General features: G+C 41.6%; 1 protein-coding gene across 4 annotated transcripts in view; it reads left to right on the forward strand.

The window, feature by feature from the left end:
- The first annotated feature begins 1675 nt into the window (after positions 1–1675).
- Positions 1676–12799, forward strand: part of NDE1 (nudE neurodevelopment protein 1) — a 34913-nt gene continuing 23789 nt past the window's right edge. For 2 of the 4 annotated variants that reach the window (XM_078152805.1, XM_021001836.2), the window contains exons 1-3: positions 1676–1780; positions 10633–10762; positions 11788–11941. In XM_078152805.1, coding sequence (XP_078008931.1) covers positions 10677–10762; positions 11788–11941 — 240 coding nt within the window. In that variant the 5' untranslated portion in view covers positions 1676–1780; positions 10633–10676. Of the gene's footprint in view, positions 1781–4032; positions 4109–10632; positions 10763–11787; positions 11942–12799 lie in introns of all 4 variants that reach the window. The other 2 variants (XM_021001835.2, XM_021001834.2) reach the window with 2 other exon arrangements.

Below are 12799 nucleotides of genomic sequence, written 5' to 3' on the forward strand. Positions count from 1 at the left end.
CTCTCTTCTGTTATATTTATTCATTCATTTAACAGATCTTCAATAAGGTTTGTAGAAGAGGATGGGAGGAATTACCCAAGATAAATAAAATCCCACCTTCAAGGAGGTTAAAGGATGATAGGTGAGATAAGGTAGCTATACAAATAATATATGATAGAATTTGTTATAAAGTGCTATGAGATCAGAGAAGGGAGAAATCAATACAACTGTAGCTATCCAGGAAAAGTTTATGTAGGAGATGGCCTTTGAAAAATGATGGTTTGGAAGTCACAATGTGGAGAAGATGGCAGGGAATGGCATATGACAAAGGCATGGGAGGTAAAAATGCACAGAACTTACTTGGGGCATGAGAAAGTAATCCAATCTGGCTAGAGTGAACAGAACAGGAGAGAGAGTAGTCTGAAATTTAGACAATTTTATACCTGAAAGATCATCTTTAAGAGAGGAAAACATGATGCAGCTGTCAGAGGGCTGGTCTTGTAGTCTGTAACACCAGATTCAAATGCTGCCTTTGACAGATTTTCCACCACCTAGGCTAAGTCCGTAACCTCTCAACTCTCCAGCTCTCTGGGACTATCATTAAGCAACTAGCAAGTAGTCTAACTGCAGGGAGATTCCACACTGGGAGTCCCCAACCCAGATGAAGTCACAGCTTCGAGCCAAAAAATGAAGTCGTTCTATTTTCTCCTTAAGGAACATGCGATCCAGAAAAGTAAGCCTCATTTAATGTCCCGAATCTAATTAGTAGGAAAGCTTGATCTAGAATCCCAGGTCTCTTGTTTCGCAGTCGTAAGTGGTCCCTTTCACCATCCTGAGTATCTCCGAAAGTTTCGAGTGACTAGTACAATACGAGAAAAGAAACCACCCTGGTATGAAAGGAAGGGGTGTTGATGATTGGCCCAAAGAAGAGGAATAGGTGGAGGTGAGGAAGCAGAAGACTTGTTTTGCCTTAGGTGCAAAATCCGGGGCAGAGAGAATAATGCTTTCATTTCAGTCATGTCCCACTCTTCTGGACCCCATTTGGGATTTTCTTGGCAAAGATACTGGAGTGGTTTGCCATTTCCTTCTCCAGCTCATTTTACAGATGAGGAAACTGAGACAAACAGGGTGAAGTGACTTGCCCAGGGTCACACAGCTACTAGCTGAAGTAGAATTTGAACTCTGGTCTTCCTGACTCCAGGCCCGGCGCTCCATCTACTGCGCCATCTAGCTCTCTAACGGAGGATCTAATGAACAATGCCCCGGTTCACATCAGCGGGCTCGGGACCTCTGCCCCTGATTTGGGGCTAGAGGTTGGTGCAAGAAGCCGAAGTCCCGGAGGGTGGGCGTCTGAAGTTCACAGCTCCTGCAAGAGAGCAGGAGGCACAGCGCGTGGGAAAGGTCCATGTACTGGACCTTGTCCCTCCTAGGCACGAGGGGTAGTAAAACACGCTGTCCCGTCCTGTCAAGGGGGACAAGCGTGCAGAGTTCAACTACAACCGCCGGTGTGGGGCAGAGCCAACCACATTCCTTCCCTCCGACCCCTCCCCCGCCCCCCGGAGCTCTCGGCCCGCGGCTGCAGGGGGAGGGCGGGCAGGAGAGGGTAGGGGGGAGGAGTGAGATAAAAAGTTTCCAAATGGCGCTGAGCTGCGCTGATTGGTGGAGGAGGTCGCGATTCCGCGGCCACGCCGCCAATGGCAGGCACGGCCCCGGGGGCCGGGAGGCGGGGGTGGGGGCCCGGCCGGGCTGGGCAGCGCCGCTCCCGCCCCTCCAGCCTAGTCCTCGGCCGCTCGGAGCCCGGGTAAGTGCAGCGGTTGGCCGCGGGAGTGAGACCGAGCCCGGCTCCCCTGCGGAGCGGGGGGAGTGTGTGGGAGGTCGGTGGGGGCTGAGGAAGGAGGCGGCCGAGCGGCCCCGGGGATGGCCGCGGACCTCCGGCCCCCCCCCGTCGGCCTTTGCTCTGCCCGCCGACCGAAGTTGGTGTCCCCGCCCTTTCCCCCCTCCCACTTCCCGTCCTTTTCTCCCAGGCTGGGGGTCCCGGACTCCGGACTTCTCACTGCTCCCCGCCTCGCTTTCCAAAGTCCTTGTGCGCCCCCAGCCCGCTTGGCCCTCCTGCCCCTGGGCAGCGCGCTCTCCTCCCGCCCCCCGCCCTGTTCCGCCTCCGGCTGTTCCCCAAACCTCCTCCCTCTTGTGTCCTTTGGGGGAGGGACCCCCCCATCCTTCCCTTGCCCCGCAACTCCATCCCCTTTGGGGAGCACAAGTCAGCCCTCCCTATCACCTCCCCTCTAGCTTCCTCCCCCCACCCCCTATTCCCTTCCCTTCCTCTGGTTTCTGCTGCAGGCAGTTTCAGATTTCCCCAGACAGCAGTTTTGGGTGGTGCTGGATAGATGGGGAAAAAAAATTCTCCACAGCTTGAGTTTCAGTGACTTTTCTGGGGGTCGTGGGAAACCCCTTCAACATCTTCACATCCTCCTTTTTGGGAGACTGATTAATAGTCTGGGGAACAACCAGACCTCTTAACCTCTTTTGTGTGTGTCTTGGCCCCTTTGACATCCTCGTGAGGGCTGTGAATCCTTTCCCAGAAAAATGTTTTTAAATGCAAAAATAAAATAGGATGACAAAGCCAATTTTTATTGAAATAAAGATGTAGGATTTCTCTCCCTTCCCACCCCCACCCCCACCCCCAGATCCAAGTTTGTGGACCAATTCGAAACCTTCCGAGATTAAGAGCCCCTGATCTTGAATTCGATCAAGCAATAGATGCCACCTGAAGATTTTGAACTTCCTTGGTTCCTTTGCCATGTTTTAAGCAGAGTTGGGGCTGTCTTTATCTTTTTTAGCCTGATATTTCTTTTGGCTTTTTAAAAAGGTGTTCTTTGGTGGAGGGTGACTGGGTTGGAGCTTATGTCACTGTACTTGTACAAGATCATATGGCAAATTTTAATGCATGGGGAGGATGCTTCCGAGGATTCCTGGATTCCAGTCTGACCCCTAAATCACTTGATTTTTGGTTCCTTGATGGGTGAGATTTCCTTGGTGTGGCTCCTCTATCCCATCTATCCATATCTGTGCAGATGAAAACCTTCTTTATTCCTTTTCATTTTCTTGCCTATGGCTTTTTATAAATCTTTTATAGAGCATCCAGTCAATGTGCTAGAGTTACCATTCTAGCACTCAGGCTGTTCACCTGTTGTTTCTCATTCTTAATACATGATTAGCCCACCTCCTTTTCTGGTCATACATATTTCCCCTTCTTAAGAGCATGTCATCATTGGTAATGTGTTTACAGCCTGCTTGTTTATGTGCACCATGAGCCTTGTTCTTAAGTTCATTAATTGCATTTAGCCCCATTCACCCCATTTATAAAGTGGATGAAATTTATCAATGATATGTAGCGTAGACAGTGCTATGCGGCTGGGTGGATAACCTTGTTGAGAACTTAATGTTCTCTCAAGCAGATAATGAGCGTACATGCATATGTATCTTGGACCTTGGACTGCAGGTGGACGACTGAAAACTGCATTGTAGCAGAAGCCCATTCCTTTAGTGTGGATTTTCTCTGATATGTGTCTGAGTCATGGAGCACTATAATCACAGAAGAATCAGAATTAAAAATAACCAAAAGAGTAATTGGAAGGGAACAAGCATTGATTGAAGCCTACTGTGTGCCAGATATCGCGCTTGTTGTTGTTAAGTCGTGTCCAGCTCTTCACAAACCTGCAGAGCATACTGTCTGTGGGCTTTTTCGGGCAGAGATACTGGAGTGGTTTGCTATTTCCTTCTCCACTGCATTAAGGCAAACAGAGGTTGAGTGACTTACCTGTGGGTCACACAGCTAGTAAGTGTCTGAGTCTGTGTTTAAACTCAGGTCTTCCTGACTCCAGGCTCTATCCATTGAGCAATCTACTGTGCTAAGCACTTTCTACAAATATTGTCTCATTTATGAGTGCTGTTGTGATCTCCGTTTTACAGTTGAGAAAACTGAGGCAAACAGGTTAAGTGACTTGCCCAGGGTCACCCAGCTTCTAAATTTCTAAGGTCGTATTTGATCAACAGGTCTTCTTGACTCCAGGGCCAGTATGTATGCACTGCTCCACCTAGCTGCCTCTCATGGAAAGACTCTTATTTGAAGGTCAGTTCCTAAGTACATTTATACCTGTTTTCCTCATCAGGTTTTACCCCTTGCATTTAACATTGGGTAGAAATAAATTGTGCTTAGGAAATTTTGAAGCTCCTGATTTGGCAGAAGGCCATGCTTATTTTAGAGAAAGATTCCTTTAACCCAGTTCATTTTCCTGGGAAGTTATTTTTATGCCGTGAGTGTTTTCTTTTACTTCATTGAGTCTAGGTCTGTGTTGCAGTCTTACTCATTGGAAGATTATTCATAGTGTAATAGAGGCATCCTCTATCAGTTCAGAGCCTACTTCTGACATGAGCTGTGTGACCCTGGGTAAGTTATTTAACCTCTGTGTATCTCAGCCTACTCCTTAGAACTTAGTAACTAAGTCATGGGAGGGAATTCCCAAGCTGAGAGTTCCCAATGTTGAAGAAAGTATATATCCTTTTTATATCTGCTTATGCTAGATCTTGTGTACAACTTTAAAGAACATAGACATTAAAATCAAAACTGAAGCAGGGCCTGCTTGCTTTGACCCCATGATGTCACTTCTGTGAATCATGGAGCTTACATCATACATTTAAAACTATTGGAGTGTGACGCTTAGTAACGTCGTTACTATTACATTCTTCTCTGCTCCCTTCTTCATTTTTTTTAATCAGAAGCTGTGCGTGATAGGTCAGGGAGAGAGAATATGGAGGAAAGAAAGGGCAGGTAACATCAATTCCTGTGGCTTTATGCGGTTTTGTATTGTTGGGAACCAGCTGTGATGACAGGAAACTTGAAAATTTGTTTAAAACTTGTTCTGCTTTTAACGGTGTTTTGAAATCACATGTGCTCCTTGAATTTGTTTTTAAGCTCAATTTTCTGGGAGGTTTAATTAATACTTGTACATAATAAACAAAAATCTTTCTGTATGCAAAAACAGATTTTTGTATGAAAGATACATGACTGCTTTTTTGGCATAAATACTCTGGTGGAGTTAGTCCCAATTTTATTCCTTTACTTACATGTTGTGGCAAATATGTTGGGAATTTTGTAGGCAGATATTTTTTCTCATTGTAACTACCTAGAATTACTTGGGCATGTATTCTGAGAAATGACATAATTTAATAGCATCATTTAGATGGAAAGAAGATCATTTAGTTGGAAGGAAGACTAAGCTAGAAGTCTGAAGACATGGACTTTAGTTTCTGTTCTGCCACACTAACTCTGTGTAACCTTGTACAAAACACTTAACTTTTCTGGGCCTCAGCTATTCAGTGAGTGGATTCAACTGTATGGTTTCCCAGGTCCCTTCTAGCCTTAAGTGGTTCAGGGACCTTATAACCTAAGAATAACGATGTGAAAACTGGAAGTTTTGATTCAGACAAGGTAATACTCAGGACAGGTGGAGAAAAGTCCTGCCTCAGTCAGAACATCTGCTTTTTCCATGGTTCTGAAATCAAAGGTACATCCTGTTTGCTCTTAAGCTTGGTTTTCTGGCGGGTTAACTTTTGTATGTTAAAAAAGCCATGATCTTTCTCTTTGTCAAAGCAGAGGTGTGTGAGGTATGTACATGTCTACCTTCTGGGATTAGTAATTTATTCACATTTAAAATAGAAATAAAAATCTCCTTCTGTAGTATGCCATAGTTCTCAACAAGAACTGTAGGATCACAGGCAAGTCCCTTTCAGCTCTAAGTCTGATCCTGTGATCCAAGGAAAATGACTCAAGATAATAAGATTGGATTAAGTACATTTCTGGCTGCTTGGGACAGAGATGTTTTTAGCCAGTCTGGTACTGAGATTTACAAAGGAAGTTGAACTTAAGAGCCCTCTTGGAGTCTGAAGCAGTTTTTATCTTTTTATTTTTATTTGTGGAACAGAACTCTCTGAATAATAGCCTCACTTTTATTTGTGTGAGTGTAAAAAAAATTGCTTTATGTCACCCAGATAATGCTATATAAGATAAATAAGACAGGCTGGAGGAACACGTCTTTGAACTTTATTGAGCTTGTTTGCTTCGGAGAACAGAAAATGTTAGCTGTCACTATATTCTGTGCTGTTTTCAAATAACAAAATCTTGAATTATTAGGATGTTTACTAAGAAAGTTGAATTGTTGCTTGCTTCTTGCCTTTCTCAGTAGCACTGTGTGCTTTTCCCAAAGGTTTGTTTTTAAGATGAAAATGCTTGATTTGTATTTACTCTTAACTATTTTCATTTTCAGCTTCAGGTTTAAATAATTGTGCTGACTGATAAACATTTAAGCCTGCCACATACAAGGCACTGTGTTTTCTAATGAAGACCCTTGATTCTGCTTACCAAAGTCCCAAAATCTATGACACTACTTTATGTACATATGGCTGTAATTAAGACCTCACCCCATAGTAGGATTTTTGCTCCAGAAACATGCCTTGGTTTCATCCTTTCTTTAATCCATAAGGTTATGAAATACTAGAGAGGAGGGTTTTACCTTAACATTAGGATCTACTTTTATGTTTTCCTTTGTTGAGACAGGTGGCATCCCCTGAAAAGGAAACCCTTTTCTGAAACTCACTTTGTCATAATGGTACACTTTTATGTGTCTCATGTCCTTTATCTCCCAGCCTTTTCTTATCACCTCTCTACTAAAGTTCATGTTTATTTACAGATATGAATTAGTCCCAGAATGGGGATTTTTTTTCACCCATAGCCATTTGTTTTATTTTATTTAATTCTTTCTTACATGTTCATTTTACTATTAAATCTTTTTTATTCTGTAGGCTAACAAGCTTGTCTTTGATGCCTGACAAAATTCCAGAATGTATTCAAAGTATGATGATAGAACATGCAGAAGAGAAAGTTGTGATCACAGAGATTTCATAGGTTCATCAAGAATAGGTCATACCAGAGGAGCTTCCATTTCCCTTTCTTCAAGGTTTTTAGATGAGTAGATCATTTGAATGCTGTAGAAATATCATTTACCTGTATTTTAGCAAAGTGTTTAATAGTCTCTCTTGTGGAAAAGAGAGAGGTGTGGGCTAGATGATAGTATAGTTTAGATGGATTTGGAATTGGTTCAATGACTGGACCCAAAACACATTCATTAATGGTTCACTTTTAAAAGCAATGGCTTTGGAATCTGAGGACCTATGTGTGATTCTCAACTCTGCTATGTATCATTACCTGTAACACCTGGGACCAGTCACTTTAACCATGCTGGACCCTGGTGAGGGGGTTGATGACCACTTAAGGCCCTTACTGCTCCAGATTTATGGTCTTTGGATTCCATGTGAACTTGGAAGGAAATCTCTAGTAGAATGCTCCAGGGTCCTGTGTTTTTAACATTTTTATTGGTGACTTGAATGAAAGCATGGAAAGCATGCTTATCAAATGTGCGAATACTACAGAGCTGAGAGGGAATACTAACTTGCTGAATAACAATCAAGATCTAAAAAGATCCTGAACAGGCTAGAATGTTGGGCCTGACCTATTAAGTTTAGTTTTAAATTTAGTAGGTATCCAAAAATTAGATCTGGGAGTTTTAGGAGACTACAAGCTCTGTATGAGTCAACAATATGATTGGCAGTTAAAAAAAGTCAGGTGTTCAGGATCAGGCCACATTTTGGGAAGACCATTGGTAAGCTGTCAAGCATCTAGAAGAGGGTAGTGAGGAGAGTGAAAAAGGCCTCAAGTTCATGCTTCATTGAAGGAATTGGGGACAGTTAGCCTGGAGAAGTAAAGACTTGGAGATGTGATAACTGCCTTTAAGTATTTAATGGGCTAAGATGGGAAGAGGAATTAAATTTGTTCTGCTTGGCCCTAGAGGACAAAACTAGGCACAGAGGGTAGAAATGATAGTGGCAGATTTAGGCTTGACAGAAGAAAAAGCTTCCTAAGAATTGAACTCTCTTGTCAAATATGCTGTAGAAGGGATTTTTTTTGGGGGGTGGGGTTATATTTGATTGGATATGGGTTATACATACAATTTGGCTTCTGGGGTCCCTTTCAACTCTTAACAAAGATTATTTCTCCAGTTGTTCAGTGCTTCCTTTATTTCTGTCATTATTTTAATTTATACAGTATTTTTGATCAGCAATACTGCCAGGCCTCCAGGCAGCTTTCTTAAATTAAGTTATAGAAATGTTGTCATACCATTTACAGTGGTATAGGGAGTTTCCTCTGCAGGTCCAATCCCTGTCCTCCATAATGAAATTATTGAGCACTGTTTTGGGCAACATAGAGTTTGCTTGGTGCTTAGTAAACGTGATCTGGTTCCTCATAGATCTGATCAACTAGATCTAGTGTAACTGATGACCCAAGAATAGAGCCAGTAGTGTGAACAGGGAAGAGGAGATGGGACTGATAAGCATATTTGAGGGTTTATTCCTATAATTCATAAAATATCTCCCTATCTCCCTGTCCTTCCCCCCAAATAAAAACAAACTAGCTTGTTTAAGCATTGAGAATATTTTACTCACCAAAAAGAATATTTTCACTCAACTGAAACTTCTCTCTTTAGGATTACCAATAGTTTCTAAATAATGAGATTTTTTTTTTAGTCTTCATTCTTTTCTTTTTTTTTTTCCTCCCACTTAATAGTATTTTTTTCAGTTACATGCAACGATAGTTTTCAACATTCATTTTTATAAGAGTTCCAGATATTTCTCCCTCCCTTCCTTCCTCCTCCTCCAGCAAGCAAAGTCCTTAACCTTTTCAGCCTGTTTGCTGTGTTTGCCCTTGGTGACCATGCTCTCTTCCTTTCTGTGACTTCATGACGTTTCTTTCTCCTGCTTCTTCCCCTACTCATATGACCACTCCTCAGTCTCCTTTGCTGACTCATTATCAGTATTATGCCTCGTAACTCTTGAGATCATATCTACATGAATGAATCATAGCTTTCTGTATATATCCAGCCCTACTCTTTCCCTTGGGCTTCAGGCCAGCCATCACCATTTGACTATTTGACATTTCAGATCAAATGCCCAGGAAACATTCTAAACTCTACATGTCCGAAGTTGAACTCACTGTCTTTCCTCTTAAACCCTCCCTTTCTTTAAATCTTCTACTTTCTGTGGAAGGTGCTACCATCCTTCCAATGTTTCAGGTTTCTAAACTTAGCATTAGCCTGGACTCCTCACTATCCTTCACCCCAGCTATCTGGGCATTTGTTAGATCTTGCTGTTTCTACAAACCCTTCTCTCCATTCACATATCTGCTACTTTAGTTGAGGCCCTTTTTTACCTTGATTATTCTGACATCCTACTAATTGGCTTTTCTACTTCATTTCTCACCACTTCAGTCTATTTTGTACCCTGCTGCCAAAGGAATTTTCTATAACCACAGATCTGACTGTGTGTCTCTCCTCACAAATCTTTCTTGTGTCATGGACCCCTTTGGCAGTCTGGTGAAGCTTGTGGATTCCTTGTCAGAATGATGTTTTTAAATGCATAAAATGAAACACAGATGATTGCAAAGAAACCAATTATAGTGAAATGCAGTTCTCAGAATATTTAAAAAACAAGTTCATAATCTGGCATAAAATTTCCCGGCCCCAACCTATCTTTCCCCTCCTAAACTCTGCAGGTTAGCCAAAATGTCCTCTTTATTTCTCACGTACAGCCCTCTAACTCCTGTCTCATTGCCTCTGTACTAACCATCCCACATGCTTGAAATATATTCCATCTGTACCTCCACCTTAGAGAAAGCCTGCCTCCCTTTACGAAACCGCTCTGCTTGAGCGTTTCTCTATCTTTTGCGTGAAACTTTTCCTGATTCCAACTGTTAGTATCCTCACCAAATATCTTGTGTTTAACTCGTTTTGTGTTGATTTACTTTATGTTTCTGCTGTATATATTTGTATAAGGACTTATTGCCTCCTCCATTAGAGTGTAAGCTCTTGGAGAGTAAGAGATTTTTTTCATTCTTTGTACTTGTTTACCCAGCTCATAACAGTGCTTACAAAGCAGGGGTTTAATAAATGCTTGTCCATTGATTGATTGCCTTACCGTTTACTTTTGCCACCCTAAGGGTGAACTAGAGACAGTTATTAATGGCTGACGCAAAGAATCTAATCTGCCTCGCCCTGCCCCCCTACAATTTAGATATGAACCACTATTAATATTTTTAAAAGCATTCTTTCTTAACTTTCACCAAATAGGGTCAGTCACTTTTTATATTTTTTAGTAGCACCAAGATCCAGAGAAGCAGCTAGTAAGAATGGGAAACTTTGTGGAGGAATTCCCTCCTCAGAATTTGGAGAGGAGAGGGAAATAGGTGAGAAAAAGCAGATAAAGCCTAAAATGAAGATAAGAAACAACTGATTGCATTGAGAAAGAAATACTAACAGAAAGTATTACCTTAGCAAAATCTAATTTGCTGATCATTAATAGAAGTTAGCAACATTAGCCCCTATATTGAATACATTAATATTTTGTATGCCCTGAATATCCTGGTGATTGTTGGATTTTATTTTGTCTTACTTTAAGTATTATTTCCCTGGCAGCATTTTATTAGGACTTTTGGACTACAGATTATGTGTCAAGTATGTGTAATGTTGTCTGAATCTTTCTTTATAGGTAGTATGCCTCAAAAGTGATAGGTCTCTCCTCATATTCTTACCATGGAGGACTCGGGCAGGAAGACTTTCAGCTCAGAGGAGGAAGAAATTAGCTACTGGAAAGACTTAGCTATACAGTATAAGCAACGGTAAGTCATTAAACTTCCCCATTGTTCCTATCTCACTCCACCATCTTAACTCCTTGTAGACTGGCATAGTGGTTAGAGTGCTAGACTAGGAGTCAGAAGACTTGTATTCAAATCTTGCCTCAGAAGAAGTAGTAGTTATCTGATCCTGGGCAAATCATCTACCTTCTCTGGCCCTCAGTTTCCTCATCTGTAAAATGAATGAGATTGGACTTGGATCTATAAGGTTCCTTTCAGCTCTAAATATGTCAATCCTGTGATTCTTTGACTATTTGCTACATTCAATACCCCATCGATTCTAAAAAGAGAGAAAATGAGCTTTCCTCAGTATCATGTTGTAAGCATATGTAGTGTGGTGAAAAGAGCCCTGAATTTGGAGAAGACCCGGGTTCGTATCCTGTCTTTGTCTTTTAGTAGTTCTATAACCTTGCTGTAACTAAGTTGCGTAGTGTCTCTGTACTTTAGTTTCCTGATCAACAAAATAGGGATAATAGCTGTACTGTCTACCTCACATGGCTGTCTTGATGATCAAATAATGCAAAGCACTTTATAAATGATAAAAGGCGGTATACAAATGTCAGTTCTTATGTCTTCTGAAAGTCAAATCTTTGTGGAAAAAAAAAAGAAAAGGATATTTAGGACTTTGTATTTTCTGTGGTAGTCCTCACCGCTGGTTTTGTGTTTGTTTGTTTGTTTGGTTTTTTAATGGTTTCTCATTATCTCATATAACCCAAAGTTGCCTGATAAAGGAGAGACACTGGTTCTCAAGTCACAGGATCAGGGTTCAGATTTCACTTCTGATGTGATTATAATCCTGGAAACCTCCTAGGAGAGGTTTTAATTCTATGGATTATTACTTCCTTCTACTCAAAGACATTTTTGATTTGGTATTATGTCATTCCTCTGATTTCAGGTATTGGGGACAAGAGGTTAGAGAAAAGGAAGATTAAAAGATGGATGGTACTAGATTATTCCACAAAGTTCTGGACATCTGACCTATAAGTTAGTGGTTGGAAATTCTTTTTTAGGGCGGAAAATACACAAGAGGAGCTGCATGAATTCCAAGAGGGAAGCCGAGAATATGAAGCTGAGCTGGAGACCCAGTTGCAACAAATTGAAACCAGGAATCGGGATCTTTTGTCAGAAAATAACCGCCTCCGCATGGAGCTTGAAACAATTAAGGTAAGAAGGACACGAGCGCAGATCCATTTAGGGACCAGTTGGTGAAGTAGGCCTTCTTATCCAAAGCAGAGGTGGGGGTAGGCTGGAGTCCCGTGTGGTCAGTTATGGCCAGTGGGTTGGTTTGCTTTTCTTACCTCTCCTTTGTTATAAGGAAGGGTTCTGTTGGGCAAAGGAAACAAAAAGAAGCATCAATTAAAAAAAAGAAAAGAAAGATGGAATGGAAATCTTTTGCAGGTGTTGAAGGAACAGGAACATTTTAAGTGGGCAAAGGCACACGGATAGGAATAAGCTTGGTGAGAGCTGTGGACATAAAAATCCTGATCTTCCTGAAACAGAGGGTACAGTTTGGGTGAATGATGAGATAAGGTGAGGTAGGGCTTGGAAGCTTTGGGCCCTGGGCAGCTACATCCCTCCATAGCTAAAAATTATGCCGCTATGTGTTACTTTCCACCTGAGGTTTTGAACTTTCACGGCACATGCAATTTAATTTGTCATGAAATAAATACATGTATGGAGAGCAGAATTTCTAGCTTGAATAATCACATACATTTATAAAAAGTAATATTGAATAATGTTCCACAGGCATCCTCAACTTAATGGCTAACAAATTCCCTCCTAATTCAGAGTTCTAGGCTGCTTACCAAAAATATCTTTCTTCTGCTTATTCTCTCTGATTCTTCATTTTCTTCCACCTCAGCCATTTTCCTTTCTTTAGAGTCTTATGCTGTTGTGTTATCCCCCTTCTCTCATGTCCTGTGGAATAACTTATATTTTACTGTTAACACACTTTTCTTTGATTTGGAGCCTTTTCACTTATACTCCTTCCATCTTCACGAACTCAATAGAAATCTGACTCCC

Source organism: Phascolarctos cinereus, unplaced genomic scaffold, assembly GCF_003287225.1.
Source record: "Phascolarctos cinereus isolate Bilbo 61053 unplaced genomic scaffold, phaCin_HiC Scaffold_4;HRSCAF=312, whole genome shotgun sequence".
NCBI lineage: Eukaryota > Metazoa > Chordata > Mammalia > Diprotodontia > Phascolarctidae > Phascolarctos > Phascolarctos cinereus.